Source organism: Narcine bancroftii, chromosome 4 (assembly GCF_036971445.1).
Source record: "Narcine bancroftii isolate sNarBan1 chromosome 4, sNarBan1.hap1, whole genome shotgun sequence".
Lineage (NCBI taxonomy): Eukaryota > Metazoa > Chordata > Chondrichthyes > Torpediniformes > Narcinidae > Narcine > Narcine bancroftii.
Window position 1 is genome coordinate 184744405 of NC_091472.1, and position 21414 is coordinate 184765818.

Genomic DNA, 21414 nt, shown 5'->3' on the forward strand with positions numbered 1-21414 from the left:
AAGGAGCCAACCTATTTATAGAGACCAAATCAAAATTAATGTAACTAGACAACTTGCTGCCTCTCTCATTTGAGGTGTTCATGTTGATGGATCTCTGATGTGATTATTAATTAATGCTAAGATCCTTAGTTACTTTATGCCTGTCACAAATTCTGTCAAAACTGAGTGGTGAGATACTTTATTGATCAATCAAGAGGTGCACTAAAATGATAGTGTGGTGGAGGGTGGGGGGTGGGGGTGAAACTGAATGCAAGTTGAATAATTAAAGAAAAAAAGTATGAAGAATATTTTCAGGAAATCAAGGAATATTTCTCATATCATTCTCTTTCTTGTTTATTCACAGTTGTACAGAACCGTGGGGTCACAGGTATTATGGATAGTGCACAAAAGTTCTCTTCGCTTCCAGTGTATCTACCAGTGAACTACCGAATTCAGAAAGCTGGAACTTCATTTTTTCTCAAAGAAGCTAACCAGGAAATCATGCGTAACTCCAGTTTGCAATTCCGCATAGAACCCTTTCTCATCCACGAAGCCAAGACTCCCCCTGTGATCAATGTCAGTTATGGGCCATATACGGTGGAACAAGCTGTACCCAGGGCACTGCTGCAACCTTCTGATCTGTTCAGTATGGTTGATAAGTTCACTTTCAACTGGAAAATCAAAGCAAATATCATCGATGCCACAGTTTATTCAAATCGGCCAATAGTACAGATTTTATTTTACATCACAGGCCGAGACTGGGATGATTATGGTGTTAATGATAATCTTCCCTGTATTCGCGTTTATGCATTCTGGGAAACGAGGGAAATCCGAAACAGTTGCCGCCTAAAAGGAGATCTCGGGTTGTGCATTGTTGAACTGGAACTTCTTCCGTCTTGGTTTAATCCTCCTGCTTTGGTACCTGGCCGAAAAAGGATAAATGATCAATCTGAGGGAACGCCAGTGGAACTTTACTACTTGGTGCAGGATACCGATGAGGATGGTGATTGCGATGCAGAAGACACAAGGAAGGACAATGCTATCCGGCCAGGGAAGGATGATGTTGACGAAACCCTACACTCTTTGCAACGTATCGGCAGTGTCCGACTACGCCAAGGATCTGGAGACCCACAACGAACTGAAATGAGGTTGGACAATAATGTCATCATCTCGGTCCTGCAAAGGCCTGTCAAGCAAGGTGAAGTTGTCACTTTTTATGTGTCACTGGCAAGCGTCTCAACTGTGAATCAGTTCACACTGCGGTAGGTCACCCTTCAATATATGCTTGAGCAATGCTCACTGTTTTAACACTTTTTTCGTGAATTGTATTGAGTAATATGATTTATATATAAAAAAATATCTTCGGGGCCATGATTGTGCTAGAAAGAAAATGGTGAAATTTTGTTCTCAACATTCTGATTGAAAGGTAATTGTTTTAATCCAAACAATTTTAGGCATTTGTTATATCGGAGCACTTTATCTCAGGGAATGGAAGTGAGAGAGAATGACAAGATCAATATTTCTCCTGTTAATACACATTTTTAATTCAAAGCCTGAACTTCCTGGCCTTCCTGAAACCAGAACAATTTCTTCATGAGGATTAATAACCACTACATAATTCAGAATATATTCCTGGACAATCAGTTTATGCATTATCCAGTTTCAATTGGAGCACACATAATGTATACATTGATTGAATGCTATAATTATGATTTATTGCACAGGGGCCAATCTATTAAGTGTTTAGAATTGATATTTGAATTGGAGTAACAGAAGCAAAGAGCAATAATCATGCTATTTTGAGAAATAATATTTTCAGTGGAATGCTTGCTTATCAAAAAAAGATGCCATTATTTCACCATCAAATTAAATATTTTGTGAAAAATCTGAGTACACAATAATAAGCTGGCCTTCCAGCAGAATAAATTAATTTATTTACTTTGTAACAACATAAAAAGTACTATTATAGAGTGGTTTCTTGGCATTTGGGGCATCCATGTTGCACAGTGAAATGATACACAATGACATCAATGACCAGATAAGTTATTTCTTGTAATGTCTGTAAGGGAGGAATTTTGGTTCAGCAATTAGAAAAACTCACCAGCCGTTCAATAATGTTGTAGCACCTCGCGCACGGAGACGTGGACCAGCCCAAAATGGCTGATGACCGCTCAGACCTCGGTGGATGGGGTGACACTGCCTGTCATCTCAGGTGACCTCCCACATGGCAGGATGATGGGAAACTCTGACAGGAACTCAGGCCAATTTCAGGCTAGTGGTCCAATGACGCTGGGCCCTGACGTCAGCACCTGGGGCCTATATAAGCGCGACAGCCAGAGCAATAAACCAGTCTCGTTTTCCAAGGCTTTGGAGTGCATGTCGTTCTTCTCCTCACTTGCATAGCGTGAATGCTACACAGTCATTGTGTTTGAACAGTTACTGTGCTGTACAAATAAACCTTCATGTTCTAATAAGTGCATACAATCACAATTTGCCATCTTTATCACGACCAGGTAAGTAGCTGTGAACTTCATTGTAAGTTGACATTAAGTTTAAAAAGAAATCCATGAAGTGGCTTGAAGTTACAAGTGTTAGATGTTTTTAACTGTGGATGAATATATTGTGCAACTTTGAAATTGATGAGGACTAAATTTTCATTCACAAACTAAGTTACGCTGCAGAACCACAGTTTAAATTTTGTGTTATTTGTAAAAATTAATTATTGCAAATCCTGCTCAGTTTGACTCCCTGCAGTCTTTAAAGAATTAAATATATCAGTGTAACTCCATTCTTGTGATCCTGAAAGTGCTCCAAGTGCAGCACTTGAGATGATCATTTAAATCAGAGAAGATATTCTCTTCATTGTGAAGATTTTACTGTGAACAGTCTAAAAACATTTGAAAAAAATTTGTGTATTTTTGCTTATTTACATGCTTAACTGGATTGGGGATTTAAAAAAAAAGTTTAATTAAGCATTTCTGTGATTGGAATGTTGAAATACACAGTTCATTTCTCTGTTAAGATGGACTGAATTTGTATTTTTGTGATCGAATCTTTCCTTCCCCATTGTTGAGAGATACAGAATTTAGTAGGCAGCCCATTTTTAAAAAATCTTAAAGTTTGCCCTTGTGTAATTAATGTTTAGGCCATTTGGGTGAAGATGATCTTTGTTATTTGCCCATTACGGGGGTCTCCAGTAATGGTGTATCTCCTCTCTGCGTCCTTTATTAAAAGGATACTGCTCTGGGCCAATTATTCTCATAACTATAGGTCTTCAATCCAGCATGTCTTCTCAAACTACTCTGTGTTCTCTCCTAGTACAGTACAAACCCTTGTTAGACAGAATTAAAGCAAAAAAAATTGTGGAAAATAAATTGCCACGCCTCGCCGCTAACTTGCCAACCACACAACACACAATCTCAAGTAACTGGAAAATTCACTTTTGCAGCTTCCACCAATGCCCATAGGTGCTGGGTGCCAGGGTTTTACTGTACATCCTTCCTGTGTCTTGATGAGCAGGACTGAACACTATTTTAGCTGTAGTCTAGATAGTTTTATACATCTTTAGTATGACTTTTTATTTCCCATGACTAATAGAAGAATCTATCCAACATACCTTAATCTCTTTATAAATTTACCTTGCTACCACTATTTTAGCTGTCATCCAGGCAGTTTTATACATCTTTAGTATGACTTTTTATTTCCCATGACTAATAGAAGAATCTATCCAACATACCTTAATCTCTTTATAAATTTACCTTGCTACCACTATTTTAGCTGTCATCCAGGCAGTTTTATACATCTTTAGTATGACTTTTTATTTCCCATGACTAATAGAAGAATCTATCCAACATACCTTAATCTCTTTATAAATTTAACTTGCTACTTCCAGTGATCTTGGAAAATGGCCTACGAAGTATCTGTTTAATTTTAGACATACAGCTTGGTAATAGGCCCTTCCAACCTATGAGCTTGCGACACCCAAATTAACCCCCAAATACACCCATAACCCAATATGTTTTGAAGGATGGGAGGAAACCCACGAGGTCACGTGGAGAAAGTAAAAACTCCTTACAGACAGGGTTTGATTTGAACCTGGGTTGTTAACTGTGGTTAACATTTATTAATGTTTACTGACTATATCTTCTTGCTCTCCTGCCAGCTTTCCTTTTGCCACACTTTTCCCCACCAGCTGTCTGCACCTTTCTTCCTCACAGTCAACCACACGGATTCTTTTTAAAATTCACCTTCTCAATCTTGGCTCTCGTGGTTAACTAAAACATTGGTCTCATCTTCAAAACTGGAATATTGGCCTTTGAGAGGAAGATAAGATGCATTCACTAGCATGCAGCAAGCAAACAATGTCATGTGCAATGGTGTTTGATCCCAGGTTAGACAACTGCTCTAATCTTGTATTTCAACATTTCTTTGATCATCAGTATCTTTGCCTTGACAAAATGACAAACAAAGCTGCAGGAGTGAAGGAAATGATGCTCAAAATGGCATATGAGAAATCTTTCTTGAATTAACTGAAAAGTTCCATGCAATTCTGTTAAAATGTTTGAAGGCTTTGTTCCTCAATGTGATTGAAGTCTGATGATCTGCTGGTTGCAGAGAAAAGAATATGGATGCCAGAAAACTATGCACTGTATGTAGCCCAAGAAATCCATTTTATTGTAACAATAAAACATGTTGGAAGTCTCCCTGGTGCTGTTTTTCAAAATTCCATTAAAGACAATATTTGACAGCCCACATAATAATTAGCATTGCCCGCCTACCCCATGGAACGACGTACTCTTTCACGAAGTCCGGGCGTTACTGAACATCTCTGGGTGAATTTTATGCAGCTGGGAGAACTTGAACACCAAGTGAGATCTCAATGGCCAAGCATGCCAGCACATCCCCAATACCTTTCCAGCCGCTGCAGAGTGCAATATTATACACCAGTGGTTCATGAGGGGAAGGAGCTTGCTTCTGTGCTTGTGGAAACTTCAGGAGGACTTTTGATGATGTCATTTTCAGGGGACCACGTATTTATTCTTAAAATGACTGATTGATTCTTACATTTTGTTTTTGGTTGACTGACGAGTGTGCAATCCACCCAGGATCTTGTCCAATCTTGTTTCCTCTGACTTTGGGTAATAACGTCTTGCACGGCATCTCATTAAAGGTTTTTGAAAACATATTACATCCAATAGTTTCCTCCTTATCTATTCTGTTTATAGCTTCAACAAAGTTCTTATCAGATTTCTTAAACAGCATTCTCTTGCACAAATCAATTTGACTCTGTCTAATCCCATGAATATTTTCTGTGATCACTTGCAACATCTCCAATAGCATAGCAGAGCTTGCCATTTTCCCAGCACTGATGTCAAGATAACTGTTCCCTCTTTCCTCTCTACCTCCTTTCTTGCATTGTGTGGTTATATCAGCTCCCTGTGAAGTGTAGGACAAAATGACTTGAAAACCTAATTGTGTGAGGACAAAGGAAATGAAGAAGGCTGGGTTTTATACCTAAATTTTCCAGTGAATCAAATATTGAAATTTCTTTCCAGGAGCAGGTTAGTGCTCCGCATTCTTGGATGTTTACTGCAAAAGGATGAGGACCTATGCAAAGTACACACTTAAATCAATAGCCTTGATTATTATACAGGTACTCCCTGACTTGCGACCGATGCAACTTGCATCCATCAGCACATACGACCGGAAATTTAAAAAAAAAATATAATTTACATGGATTATGTTGTATTTAATGAACTATAAGAGAGATACAGGGTATGTAAGAGCCAAAATATGTGTACTGAGGTCTGTTGGCTGAGCGTGGCCATGTAGATTCCAGTGCACATGCGGAATCAGGATGGCCGCACCCAGCCTACAGAACCCGGGTTGCCGATTTAACAAGGTAAGCATAGACCAGAACGTGGAAAGATTCAGGAAGCTTCAAGTTGTTATCGTTAAACCTACAATTAAAAAAAAAGGATTTGATTTTAAAAATTTGGTTTAAGATTTAAGTACTCCATGTGCACGGGCAAAATTCCGACTTGCGTCCATTTCTAGATGGCATTTTGGTCAGTATCAATCTTCAGGTATATAATGATATCACTGGATTGAAATGGAAGCTGACAGCCTCTTCGCAAGGTGCTAGTGACGTGTCTGCCTCCTGAAATCAGGGGTTGGTCGTTTGTCCTGTCCCACTGAGGCACCTCTACTAAACTAGGTAAAATTATGGTCAGCATTAGAGATTTTCATTCTCTCTCAAGGGCAATAATTCTCTCAATGCAATGATTGCATTAGGAAAGGAAGGTTCAAGAAATAATATTGATAAAAGCAGCATTCAGCATGTATTTTTTTTTGTCAAATACATAGCTGTAGGTCCAACAAGTCATGCTGCAGCTTCCCAGATATAGAAACCACACGATCAACAATTTCATCTAAGTAGCACAAGTTGTGAGGGAAAAAAAAGTTAATTGAGGAAGAGGGAAAAATGATAACTTCATAGTTGGTCGGTACTGCAAATATGTGCTGTCAGAAGTGTAGAGAGATCTTTGGTGGTCTTGAATTAATGTTATGGCTAGGATGGTCAGGGGAAGTACAAAAGCCTGATGGCTGTTCAAAAAAAAATGCTGTTCTTGAACCTGGAGATGTCAAACACAGGCACCTCTATCTTTTCCTGAAAGTAGTTACGACAAGAGAGCGTGGCCAACAGTGGGGGGGTGGGTATTTATTACATTGGTTGCCATCTTGAGGCAGAACCTCATATGGATCTTTTTGATGAGCCTGAAGTCAGTGCCCATGATGGACTTGGCTGTGTCTGCCACTCTCTAGAGCCTTCTGCATTCCTGAGCATTTGTTTCCAAATGTTGATGTAACCATTGAGTATATTTTCTTGTGGATATTCGATGGTGGACTTGATGTGCTAAATGACCTCAAACCCCTTAAAAAACAGAGGTCTTGGTGTGCGGCCTTCATGGTTGCCTCAATTTGCTGACTCCAAGAGAGGTCCTCTGATACATGATGTCTAGATTGTTGTTCTGGCACCATGCAACTAGATTCTTGATCTCCACTCTATAAACGGACTCAGAATTACCTGTTATTCATTCACCAGAGCTGGTGTTATCAGTAAATATGTAGATTATGTTGGAGCTGACTCCAAATGTAGAATGGGACTAATGATACAGCCTTGAGGTGCCCCTGTGTGGATCATCAATGAAGAGGTGAAGATATTGCCAATCCATATTGATTTGAGGAGGGGTCTGCTGATGGAGAAGCTGAGAATGCAGTTGAAAAGTGAGAAACAGAACCCCAAATCCCTGAGTTTGATCATCAATTTAGATTGACTACAGTTTAGCATTTAACAGCATACAATGAGCAACAGGTTGATGCAGCTGTTTAAGTGGTTCATTTGCAGGGTAGAGGGCCAGAATGATGGCATCCACTGTTGACCGGTCGTGGCAGTGAGTGAATTGAGGTGAGTCCAGATCATTTCTGAGCCAGTTGTGGATTTGCACTGGAACCAACTTCTCAAAGTCCTTCATCGCGACAGAATAAATGCCACTGGCTGTGTGTCATTAAGGAAATGCGCCTTGCTTTTATATGATGAATATAATTTTGAAGCGGGTAGAAACAGACCACAGCAGCAACAGGTTTCAGATTTCTGCAAAAATTTCTGCCAGTTGTTTGGCGTAGGTTTTAAGGATCTGGCGAGGTACCATCTGCGACAGATACTTACCAAGGGTCCACCCTCATGAACACGGAGGATCATCTGACTGGTTGGACATTAGAAAAGGTTGAAGGTCACTGACTCCCACGCCATTGAATGTCACCTCCTCCCACAGCCGATGACACTTTACAGTTAGTCACTCGAACCAGTGCCTGGGTCAACCCCAAGTGCCAGGTATAAAACCCGACTGCGTGCTCCGGTAACATTTTCTTTTTCCTCTTGCTGAGGTGACTACCCAAGCTGTTTCAGGCTGGGGATCGCAAATAGTGCTGGAGAACTAACTGTAAGGTGTGTCGATGGCTAGGAGCTCTCTTTCATGTCCAAAGGGACCATTGTGGGTTGTCTAATTTAATTTGTAAAGTTGGGTGCTGTGCCTGCTTGTCAGGGAATGGGTGGCAGGTAATGTTTGTTTTAACACTCTGTAGTTCTGGTTATTTGCAATTAAGTAACATGTATGCAGGTGAAACCAATTTATGTGTGGGTGTCCCTCCTATTGCTTATTTGTTCTCCATTGCTGTAGAGCTCGTCGAAAGAATCAAAGACTTGTTGATCCAAACCAAGGCTTTTATTAGCAAAAGACAGGAGCTCTTCACAGGTGGCCGACCAGTCCGGAATGATCCGACCTGGCTAGGGACACAACCCTTTAAGGCCCAGACAGTAGGCGTGGCTAAGCTCTCAGCCAATCGCTGTAAGCACAGTCTAGATACTGTAATTATATACACTATATACATTGGTGATAGATCTGTACTATCACAATTGTAAGTAAAGTTCATGATTTAATGCTACCATATGTCCAGGGCTGTCACTCTTTGACCTTGTTTCCCAATCCACAACTTTGAATGTTCCTTCCACATTACCCTCAGCGACTGGGAGAGTAGGGTTGCTGGTGGCGAAGTGAGAGTAGAAGGCATTGATCTTATCCAGAAGTGGTTCATTGCAGTCGCTGAGACTCCGGCTTATTTTGGAATTGTCTTTTTGTGGTGTGAATGGCCTTCCAGAGGTCACATCTGGTCTTCCTGCTGGGTTCTGAGTTGCATGGGTTTTTTTAAAAAATGGCATAAATTTAGTCTTCAGCAGGTTGTGGATCTCCTGGTTCATCCTCTGCTTCGGATCAGGGTATACTGTTACGGAGTCCAGAGGACCCCCAAAACCAGCAGCAATAGATATGCACTACAACACAGGGTTAATTAAACAAAGGTAGTTTTTAATTGTATTTGAACAGAAAACAGAATTGAACTTTAACTTATTATTTAACCTACCTAACTACTTAATCCTGTGGTGCACTGTTAGCTAGAATCAGACACACACAAGGTAAGACTGTACAACAGGCTTTAATCCACAAAGACTTCCACAGAGCCAGGCTGGGTGTGGCTGCAGCAACTCTGAGTGAGGCCTCGGGAGGCCAGCGCAGGCTTATAGCCGGAGGGTGATTGATACCCGACTGGGTGGGGTTTAATCCATTCAGGCCAACTGATTGACAGCCGGCCAGGTGTTGTCCTGTCCACTTACTCTCCTGCAGGTACAGAGGTTGCCCCCTGCAATAGGCCGGTGATGTACCACCACAAATCCCCTTTTTAATGTTAAGTGCAGGTGTGTGTAATATATATTTAAGATTAGAAAAGTTATTTGGATCACAGTCCAATCTCACTGGTTGCAGGCAATTCTTGTACTGTGCACAGAAGTTAGCATTAACAAAATTCACTAGGCTTTGATGCTTAACAGGCAAATGGTTACCACTCAAGAGGGTTCTTGCTGGTTTTCAGAGAGAGATTCCTTTTCCAGGACATCCGCAACTCAATTGAGATCCCTTCTCAATCAGTCTTACTGACGAAACTTGCCACCTTCAGGGTTCTTCAGATGATCCTCTTTCTTTCAGGTCACCTTTCACACTGCTAATCTCCTCCTTTGACCAGGCAGCCTTCCAAGGTTTGCCAGCTGGTCCTTGTGGAACTGATTTCTGTCTCCTCTCTCTCTGTTTCACACCCTCCCTCTTTCAGAGCAAAACTCTTCTCCTCTGCCTGCAAAGATCACTTGCTCTCCCAGGCAAGATGCTGTCGATAGTTTGTTGCCTCCTGCAAAAATCATTCTGCAAAAGTCCTGCAAATATTCTGTTTTAAAATGTATGTGTGCAAGCTGCTCTAACAATTCCTCCCAAACCACTGTCAAATACTCTGTCACAACACCCAAATAGACTTGGTCAGGACATATTTAACCATGCATTTCCAAATGCAATCAGTTCCAACTGTGGACATATTTGTTCGGGTCGGCTGCCAGTTTGTGAACGCACCTTGGTCAAACAACTCTGACAATCATGAAGCCACTCTTCTGCCTCCCCAGACTAGTTCTGTCCATACTTTGCTGGTCTGTGCTCCTGAATGCAGGAAGAAGCTCAGCTACTGGGGGTAGTCTGACTTTCCGATTTGAAGGCAAGGAATAGGTGTTCTTTGTGAAAGTGTAGCAGTGGTCAAGATTGTTCAATCCTCTGGTATTGCAAGTGTGCTGGTGGATCTTTGGCAGTACTATGCTTCTGTTCAAGTTGGCAGAGATGATTCAGTCAGTGGAATGGAGCTAATTGGTTGTGGAGTGTAGTTCCTTAGGTTCTACTTGAACATTATCTGTGGAGGAATGCACATTGCAGTCAGGAGAAAGAGGTGAATTCCCTTGGGAGGAGAAATTATGGGTACTTCAGTAATTGTTCATTTTCAAGAAGCTGCTGTACTTGCAGTATATATAATTCTCTCACCAATGTTTTTTTGTAGTGTCCTCCTGTCCCCATTCTAAGTGACTCTGCTGACAACAGATGGGTTTTGTAATTGTTAAAGTATTTTTGAACTGGATTGATCTGCTCAGAGGCAGAATTCAAGAAAGGAAAAGGCTTTTGCATAATTTGTTTTGTGACATTCTGTGCTTGTACTTTTATTGCAGTAGTTCCAGTAAGTGCGCAATTTGGGCAACAACATGAGCTATTCAACGTTTACTCTCTGACCTTTTCTCGTCATACACAGGAGGCTGCAAAAACAGTGGTCTTGTCGGTTTCCATTATGCCATCTGTTGCTTGGAGACCAGAAAGCAAACAAGCACCCATTTACACATCACTATCATTGATACTTGAATACGAGCAGGGTGAGGTCCAAAGGTGAATGGGATTTATGTCAACAGAGCTGGCAGAAGAAGTAGTGTTGTATTGCAACATTGTCCTTACTAGTTCCTAATATACAAATTAAATGCAAATTGCACATTTTGGAAAACGGACAATATTGGTATTACGCAGCAAGTGTATCAACATCTGCAGAAACAGCAGGCAGCGTTAAGGCTGTCAGTGTAAACTGGGCAATCAGTGTGTTTAAACAGGAACAAAACAATGGAAAATGGAATAGAAGCTGGAGAATGAATGAGTGGAATGACCGTAATCTCTTTTGGGGACAACCTTATCAATGACATGAGACAAATGCTCATAAGGTATGAGAGAGAGGAGATCATGAGTGGTGGAGACCTTCAGGGGTGGAGACTTTTGAGGGGGATGTGGAGTAGCAGAGTGGGTGAATGACAAATGAAGATAAAGCAGGAGAAATTGGCAAGTTAATAGGTTAAGGCTGCATCCGTTGGGAGAGAAGAATGAACAGACTGACCTAGCTTCCACCTCTTCAGCTAATCATGCATCTAATGCTTCTCATGAATGTTTAATTTATGTCATTAAGCTTCCTCCTGTTGCCTTACATTAAAATTATTTCAGTAACTCAGTCATTACTCTTTTGAGCACATTTAACTCATTTGCTTCTATTTCTTCCTGTGTGATTCTCTCCAGTGAGTGTTTCAAGGACCATTGGCTAAAATTTAAAATTTGTATCCTAAAGTGCAGGGGAGTTGTGTGGGAAGGACTTTTTTTATGAGAACTCAATGTCTGCAGGTTTGGAATTATGAACTGGGAGGATTAAAGCTCCCAGATTTCAAAAATATTGGGGCAACCCAAATGAAGTTCCTCTTTGACAAAGGAGACAAGTCTTCTTGGGTAGAGGTGGGGGAACTGTACAAGGTTGGTGAGAAGATGGCAGAAAATGTTTTATATAAATGGAATTCCAGATTACTATTTGATCCCCCTTACTAAAACATATAACAATTTGGAATAAACTCAATGGTCAAATTGGTGTTAGGGGAGGCCTCTCACCCAAAACACCCCCAGCTCAAAATAAATGAATTCCGTTAACAATTGATAATAATTTGGTCTCAGTGTGGGATCAAATATATTGAAGTTTGTTTTGAGCAGGGACATTTGAACAAATCAGGAATGAATTTGGAGTTTTAAATAAATTCTTGTTTCTGTTATCTTCAGTTAAGATCTTATTTAAGGGATAAAATAGGTGCAGCACTGACCTTACCGCAGTGTACTGATTAGAGTCTCTAGTTCAAAAGGGCACCACAAATAAATTTATCAAATATGTATTTCTTACTTCAGGCAGAAGTGCTTAAACAAGGGCTAAATAAGTCAGAGAGAGAAGAGAATCAGATGCGGGTATAGAGATTGATGCATTTTGCTGGTCTGACCTGTGTTGAGACAGCATGAGCAAAACAATGAACGCAGGGTATGGGCTGGTGCAATGTAAATGTTTGCATAAGCTGTACCTTACTCCATAAAAATTAAATTGAAACCTGAATTATCCAATTTATGCTTTCAATGTGGTCAAGATATAGAGACCTTTTTGCATTTGACCGAGTCATGCCCTAAGGTGAGATAATTTTGGGAAGATTTGGAGAATCTCCTGGGACAAATTACTGGAATTTGATACCCTCATGTGCCAGAATTGTTTTTATTGGGGAAATGAGCAGATATAAGACCTAAAATTAAGCTGTTGAAATATCAATTAAAATTTGTTAAACTCACTTTAGCAGTGGCCAGGACATGCATAGCTATTACTTGGAAATCTGATTCTCAACTGATTCTGATCCGCTGGAAGCAGATCCCCTGGAGAAGATTACTTACAACCTAAGAAATTGTTACAATATGTTTAAGAATATGAGACCTGTATTTAAGATGTGCAGGGGTTTTGATGATTCCCCCTCCCCTGGACTCCAATACCTCTATCTCCAGACATTTATCCCTTAAGGGAGGAAGCAAACTCTGGATGAATCACGTAATGTTTCATCTGTATGTAATTAATTGCTTTTGGAAAACAGATGATTTTATCACATTACATTGGAGAATTATCTCTTTTCCTTTTCCTTTGGGGGAGGGGGTCTTTAACCATATAACAATTACAATTAGCACAGAAACAGGCCTCTCTCGTTCTGTTTCCTACTTTCCTTTGAAGGATCAGCATGGTGTGTAATTTTTTATTTATTAACAATAGTGAAGAATTGGATCATTGTGAATACATGTAGATTTTTGTACATCTGCATGTATTTTGCTTTTGGAATTGTTTATACTGTAATGTTCCTTTGATTTTTTTGTAATTTCATGTTGATTGAAAAATAAATAAATAAATAAATGTCCAGCTTTGGTGGAATCACAATATATTCAGGGCTTTCACAATAAATCTGGACTGAGTTAGGGAAGTTTCTTCCTGAATATAGTGAAGCTTTGGAATTAACTATCCATGAAGGCTGATGATGGTCAGTTGCTTGGTGTTTTGCATGGAACAGTGGTTCTTAACCTTTTTCTTTCCACTCACGTACCACTTTAACTAATCCCTATTCCATCGGTGCTCTGTGATTAGTAAGGGATTGCTTAAACTGGTATGTGGGCAAAAAGGAAAAGGTCGAAAACCTCTATTTTAATCGTACCTCATTGACTTGTTATGTGCACGGTTTCATAACTCCAAAGGAAATGGGCCAATGACAATTTTTTTCAAGCAAAATATTTCAGTAACAGTTGGGTCTCGAGCAGTGATTCTCAACCTTCCTTTCTCCATTCACAGTCCACCTTAAGCAATCCCTTGCTAATCACAGAACACCGATGGCCTAGGGATTACTTAAAGTGGTATGTGAGTGGAAAGAAGAAGGTTGAGAACCACTGCCATAGAACATTAAAAAGAGAATATTACAAGACCAGAACAGGCATATGTCTGCGCCAAACGCAATGCCCAAATCAAACTAAAATTCTTCTGCTTGCACGATGGACCTCATTCCTGTGTGAATCTAGTAGCCTCTTAAATGTCACTAATATATCTGCTTCCACCACTACTGCTGGCAGCTTTTTTTGTTCAGGCACCTACCACTCTCTTTATCCAAAGAAATTGCTCCACACATCTCCCTAGAACTTCCTCTTCCTGACTTTAAGTGCAATTGTGGCAATTGTTCCGTCTATCCACCCTATCTATTAATCCCTCTCTTGATTTTATAAACTTCTGCCGGGTTGTCTCCCAGCCTCCTATGTTTCAGACAAAACAAACCAAGTTTGTCCAACCTCTTCCTTTATTGTACCCTGTAAATCAAGCAACATTTTGGTTAGCCTCCTCTTTTTTTTAAATGAAACCTGCACACCCTCCCTGTAAAGGGATGATGAGAATTACACACTGTATTCTAGGTGTACAGCAATATCACATCCTTCAATCTGCTCCAACCTCGTCTGCTGCATTTGGTGCTCCCAATGTGACCTTGAGAAGGTCACATTCGAACTTGGTGATCATTTTGCAGGGCACCAGCGCTCTGGCGGCAGTGGTCATCCCGAGCTCCTGGTTACGCGCCACTTCAACTGCCCTTCGCATCCCTCTGCTAAACAGTCTATCCACGCCTGGGCAGAATATGAAAATAGAATTTTCCAATTACATGCGATGTCTCCCATCTTTCCTCTTAAAAACTACTTCCCCCTTTCCCTGCCCCCATTTTGGCTTCTTTCCTATCCACACCCACCCAATTTCCCACCCATTCTCATTCCCTCTCACGTTCCTTCCTCTTCCCTCCCCATTCTCCCATTGGATTCTTCTGCACCCACCCATCTCCCCCCTCCCCCCCTTGGTTCCATCTGGTCTCTCCTATCAGATTCCAGCACCGGCAGCCTGTACTACTAACCTTTCTCCCTTTGTTTCTCTTGCCCCTCTTTCCCTTTATCTGGCATCTGCCACTCAACTGGCTCTGTCTCAAAACCAGTTTAATTGTCACCCGATTGTACAAGTGCAACCCGACGAAACAGCATTTTCTCCAGTCCTTGGTGTAAAAACAAATGCAGACACACAAGGAGACATAACATACATATGGACAAACCTTACATATGTAGGAGAAGTATTAATACATATTGTTTCACGAATATGAAAGTTTTGGATAGTTACTGTGAGCAGTTCCTTTGGCCGAACAGCATTCTTGCTGCCTGTGGGAAGAAGCTGTGTCTCGGGCTCGTGGTGCTGGCTTTATCACTTTCCTGATGGGAGCAACTGAAAATGCTGGTGTCCTGGTGAAAGGAGTTGTGAATGATTTTGTGCATTCTCTTCAGACAATGATCCTGGGAGATCACGTCGATGAGGGAGACTCCAGTGATCCTCTCTGTCACGCTTATGGTCCTGTGGATTGACCTCCGATCCATTTCTCTGCTGCCACTGTAACACACTGTGATGCAGCTGACCAGGACACTCTCGATAGAGCTCCATAAGTTGACGTGATGGTGGCCGGAAACCTTGCCCGCGTCGGTCTTCTCAGGAAGTGCAGTCGCTGTTGCACCTTCCTGACAAATGAGGAGATGTTGAGTGTCTATAATAGTTGAGTCTGTTACCCCTCGCATCTCTCCGGTTCACCAATTCCCCACTGACCCTCTCCTGTACTCATTGTAATAGCTCTCTCTTCGCTACACTTTCAGTCCTGATAAAAGTGTCCATCCCAGAACTTTACTAATTCTTTTCCTCCCACTGACTATGGCTGACCCAGAGTTTCTCCCACGAGTGGTCCAGCGTGCATCATCTGCAGTCTCTCATGTGCCTCCATATGATCTACTTTTGTATTCAAAGCCCCTCCCAATGAAGGTCAGCATACACCTTCATTACGACCTGATCTATTGCATGGCTACTTTCACTGAGCGAGGGACCTGGACTTCGAGATCCTTCTGTGCATCAAGAAAGGGAAGGATAGATTTTGACATATTAAGGGAATAAAGGAATGTGGGAAAAAATGACACTGGGGTTAAAGAGCAGGCATGATCTAAACAAATGACTGAGCTGGATTGAGGAATTCAATGGCTTACTCGATTCTATTTCTTATAAATTGGATAGGTACTTGAGAGAATAATTTGCAGTGCTATGGTAAAAGAGTGGGTGAAAGCGATTGATGGCATCAACTTGGGTCTCTTTGCTGTAACCATTCGATGATTACCGTCATCTTTACTCCTCTTTCTGTGGCTCTGTTTGAATCCCACTCTGGATGGACAGCTAGTGTCGTTACTATTTGCAGACTCTAATTGATCTGATGAGCATTTCAAACAATTCTGAATGCATTTCAGAGGCATTTAGATATCGTTCTTTGTCTGTCAGTTGATTTTTCTTGAGGCAACCTCATTGTAACCCAGTCTTTTGAATAGGATGACAATTTTGATTTAATTGTCACTGTTGCAGAACTCTTTCTGCAGCTGGGCAGGTATAGTTACTGTTGGGCATTTTATTAGATTTTTCTGACAGTTTATTAGCTACTCATTAGTGGTTAACCATAGCTGTCAGTGCAAGTGTCTTATCTTGGGGCAGATAGATTATGTGCACTCCATATTAGCTATTAATGGTTCTGGATGAGGAAGCAAGCTTGGATATTAAGTGATAACCATGTCCCTTGTTGCTTAGCAGGTGCAGAGAGATGATGATGGATTTAGTTGTTTGAACAGAGGAGAAAAATGTTGAACTTGTGTGGGAGCTGAGGGCCAGCATCTGGCAGCTTCAGTGGATTGGCAGCTACTGCAGTTTTGCAGGTAATTTGGAAGGCACTTCAACAGTTCAGTCCAGAGCCAGCTGCAGCCAAAATTCTTCTTGGAAAGCTAAGTTAGACGGTTCCCTCCATAATGTTTCGGACCAAGAAACAATTTTTTCCTTTATTTTCCCCGTGCTCCACAGTTTTAAATTTCTAATCAAAAATTTGCGTTATTAATGTGCACATTCCAGATTTAATTCAAAATTATTTGTATACGTTTCTGGATTGACCATGTAGAAATTACAGGACTTTTTATACATAGTTTCCTTATTTTAGGGCACCATAACATTCAGGACATTCGGCTTCACAGGTGTTGATGATTATTCATGAATGTTTAATTGCTTCTTTGGTGCAGGTACAAGAGAACTGGGCTTGCTTTTAAGATTTTGATCACCTTTGATCCGAATGTTGAAAAATGGCAACTACAGAATTGTGCCAATGGAAGTCAAAGAAGCCATTGAAAAGCAAGAATTAAACTGTAAGAGACATCACCCAAACCTTTGTATTACCAAAATCAACAGTTTGGAATATCATTAAGAAGAAAGAGCAGGCTCAGTAATCGCAAAGCGACTGGTAGGCCAAGGAAGATCTCCACTGTTAACAGAAGCATTCTCGTCATAATGAAGAAAAACCCCCAAACACCTGTCTGACATATTATGAGGCAGGAATGGATGCGTCAATGACTGCTGTCCGCAGAAGAGTTTATGAACAGAAATACAGAGGCTACACTGCAAGTTGCAAACCACTAGTTTGAAACAGGATGGCCAGATGACAGTTTGCTAAGAAGTGTTTAAAAGAGCCTGCAGAATTCTCAAAAAAGGTCTGGTGGATGGAGAGACCACTGTATCAGAGTGATGGCAAGAGCAAAGGGTGGAGGCGTAAAGGAACTACCCAAGATTCAAAGCACACCACATCATCTGTTGGGGTGTTGTCCCCTGGGCATGTATGGCTGCCACAGGTACTGGTGCACTTCACTGATAATGTAACTGCTGATGGGTGTGGCAAAATGAATTCTGAGGTGTATACATATTTCCTATCTGCTGAAGTTCGAGCAAATACCTCCAAACTCATTGGATGGTGCATCATCCAAAGCGTACTCCTAAAGCAACAAAGGAGTTTATCAAAGATTTAAAACTGGAAGATTATTGAGTGGCCAAATCAGTTACTGATTTAAATCCAATTGAGTGTGGCTTCCATATGCTGAAGATAAAACAAGGGGACAAGCCCCTGAAACTGCACTTTTTGATGCACCAACAAGATCTGAAATTGCCAGAAATGTTCAACAGTTCAGATCCCATCAGTAAGGAGATGAACACAGTTGGTATAGCGGTTAGTGTAATGCCTTTACAGCACCAGCGATTGGGACCAGACATGGGTTTGTAAGGAGTTTGTACGCTCTCCTTGTGCCTGGGTGGAGCTTTCTCTGGGGGCTCCAGTTTCCTCCCACCCTTCAAAAAACATACTGGGGATGTAGGTTAAAGGAGTGGCAGAGACATGAAGGGCCAAATTGGCCTGTTACAATGCTGTATGTGTAAATTTTAATTTTCTTTTAAAGATTAATATTTCTGCTCAAAAGCTTTTCAAAATAAACTGCTCCAGTTTTGTCAATTTCTTCTTCATTGCGGGCTTCAGTGCTCTCACAATTGTACTCAGTCCTCGCATAGTAGTCATCTTTAATTCCTCCATGATGTTGCTTTAGGTAGTGTGAATCCTTCATTTGGTAGATAAATGACCCTTGATTTCGAAGAAAAAGTCATAATTTAAGAGAGGGGGAGAGCAAATGCCTTGGACAGTCATTGTATTACCAGATACAGGGGACAGACATCAGTTTGAACGCTGAAGAGTGATGGAGAGGAAACTAGATGTTGGTGAATATCGTCCTGTTGAACGGACTTGGGATGAAAGCTTATTTAACAACACACCAAACCACATGGTTTCATGAAATGCCCGCATTTCCCCTAAATGTTGTCCTTTTGGTAATGTTCTTGAATGTGTCACCAGGGAGCTGTTTACCACTAATGACCACATTATTAGAATCCTGAATCAAGAAGAAACAACTGACCTGTTAGGGATAAACCCTGGGAATTGGTCATGAATTGAAAAAGGTGACTCTCCGCCTTCTTCTTGAGAGTAATTAGGAATGAACAATGAATGTTGGCCTTGCCAGGAATGCCCAGATCCTTTAAAATTTGGGTGGGGGTGGGAGGAAGTGGGTAGGATGTAGAATTAAATGTAAGCAGGTTGCTCAAGTCAAGTTTATTGTCAGCTGATTGCACAAGTACAACCTGATGAGAGTGTTCTCTGGTCCTTGGTGCAAAACGTACCACACATACAGGCAAACAATACATATGCAGGACAGGAATTCATATTCAGATTTATTGTCAGAATACATAACTGACATCCTATGCAACCTTGAGAATCTTTTTCCCATGGGTGAGGCAAAATTGCCACTTATTGATAGTCCAAAGCAAGACCCAATGTACACAAGTAAACAAATAACTGGGAATAGATAACACATGTAAACAAATTGTGCAATACAGAGAGAAGAAAAAAAACATCAATCAAGTCCATAAGTAAGAATCCTTAAATGGGCTCCTGATTGACTTTGTTATTGAGGAGTCTGGTGGTGGAGGGGGAGCAGCTGTTCCTGAACCTGGTGGTGAGAGTCTTGTTTCCCCTCTACTTATAGCAGCGAGAACAGAGCATGTGCTGGGTGGTGTGTAGCTTTAATGACTGCTGCTGGTCTCTGACAGGAGCATTCCCTGTAGATGTTCTTGATTAAACAATATTTATTTACTTGTATATAATGAATATGAGAGTCTTATATGGTTAGTGTGAGCAGATCCTTTGGTTGTTCAACATTCTCACTGCCCATGGGAAGAAGTTGTTCCTCAGCCTGGTGGTTCTGGCTCTGATACTCCTGCATCTTGTTCCCGATGGGAGCAATTGAAAGATTCTCAGTCAATGAGTTGGGGGGAAGGGAGTCTTCAGTGATCTTTTTGGTCACTTTTATGGTCCTGTGGATTGTCCAATATATTTCTCTGCAGCAACCGAAGCACACGGTGATGCAGCCGACCAGGGTGCTCTTGATAGAGCTCCTGTAGAAGGTTGACATAATAGTGGCCGGTAACCTTGCCCACTTTAGTCTTCTCTGGAAGTATAGTTGCTATTGCACTTTCCTGACAAGTGAGGAGATGTTGAGTGTCCACGATAGGTCTCTAGTCAAGAGAACTTCATGGAACTTGGTGCTCTCCACTCTGTCCATACAGAGTTATTGATGTGTAATAGAGGGTGGTTGTTCCTGTTCCTCCTGAAGTCGCAGATCATCTCTTCATCTTGTCCACGTTGAGACTCAGTTGTTAGTCTCCACCTCTTCTCTGTTATTTGACTCATCGTTGTTGCTGATGAGGCCGACAAACAGGTTAGTTGATTCCTCTTGTTTCTGGACTCTGATAATGTGGTTGTTAGTGACAAACCACTCTGTGATGACAAATTTAAGAACATTACTGAAAGGACGATATTTAGGGGAAATATGGTTTGTTGCAGCTGAATCTGGCATAGCAGTCGAGGGTCAGTAGCCTGAACAGGAACAGGCCAAGCATACAGAGGTGTGTCAGTGTGAAGGTGCTCAACATTTGGCTACCGACCTGGACAGACTGTTGTCTTTTCATTAGAAGTCCACAATCTAGATACACAGAGGGGTGTTTTGTTCCAGCGGGGACAATTTCTCTTCCAGCCTCTGGTGAATGATCTAATTAAATGTTGAGCTGAAATCGATGGCGTATGTGGCATCATTCTCCGCATGAGTCAAGAAGGAGTGAAAGGACAAGGCTATGGTATTATCTGTGGAATGGTTTCTTCTATAGGCACATTGAAATGGGTCCATCTTCTCTGAGAGGTTTGCTTTGAGGCATTTCATAATAGTGGAGGTCCATGCCACAGGGCAGTATTTGCGTTGCCTAACCTGCACACTAATAATGAACATGGCATAATTTGAGGGGCCGTCTATGAATTTATAGACAATTGATGTCCTCTAATAACTGTAGAATCCCATATTTGTTCATCCGGATTGGAATCAATGAGTTAAGGATTGAGTGGCTCAAAATGTGCATCAAGAGTATCTGTTGTCTTGCCCTGATATTACAACCCTGGTATGTTTTGGAGAGTAAGAGGAAACTGAAGCACCTGGAGGAAATGGACATGGGGCAAACATACATACTCCTTACAGAGAGTGCCAGATTCAAACCCCTCTTGTTGGTGCTGTAACAGTGTTGTGCAAATTGTGCTGCCCTAGTGAATAAACAGGGAACACCCCCCCCCCCCCCCCCCATATTAACACCCAGGAATTATGTTCATAGCAAAAACTCTATTGATTTTTTTCTGGGACACTAAGTCATCTAAGCATAAAACAAGAATTGCAGAGACGAAAAATGATAAACTATTTATTTATTCACGTCAATTCCATGAAATCAAATCTTATTTGAGTTCTCCAATTTACAAATTCTGCAAGTCAGATTTCCGTAACCTGGCATAACACGGGGTGGGGGGGGGGGTGGTGACCTCATCATAAAATATTCCCTGTGGAAGAGTGGATGCAATATTATGGAAATTAGGATTGAATTGAATTGTTACATTCTTAAAGCTATAATCGTAAATAAAGCCAACTGAATTGATGTGCCATTACCTGCTTAAGGGAGACAAAAAATAAGTTTATGTAGTATATTGAAAGTTCTTAACTCAGTTAAATTCCATCAAAGAAGCTCCCCCAGAAAATTATTTCACTCTTAACTATTGAAATAAGATGTTGCAAAAAAAAAGAATTGGAACCCACTGGGGCAAAA

The 21414-nt window shown here is 41.1% G+C and overlaps 1 protein-coding gene across 1 annotated transcript in view; it reads left to right on the forward strand.

Moving 5' to 3' along the window:
* Window positions 1-351: 351 nt before the first annotated feature.
* Window positions 352-21414, forward strand: part of LOC138761309 (transmembrane protein 132C) — a 988143-nt gene continuing 967080 nt past the window's right edge. The window contains exon 1 of the mRNA XM_069933208.1: window positions 352-1241. Within this exon, the coding sequence (XP_069789309.1) occupies window positions 373-1241 (869 nt within the window). The 5' untranslated portion in view covers window positions 352-372. The remainder of the gene's footprint in view (window positions 1242-21414) is intronic.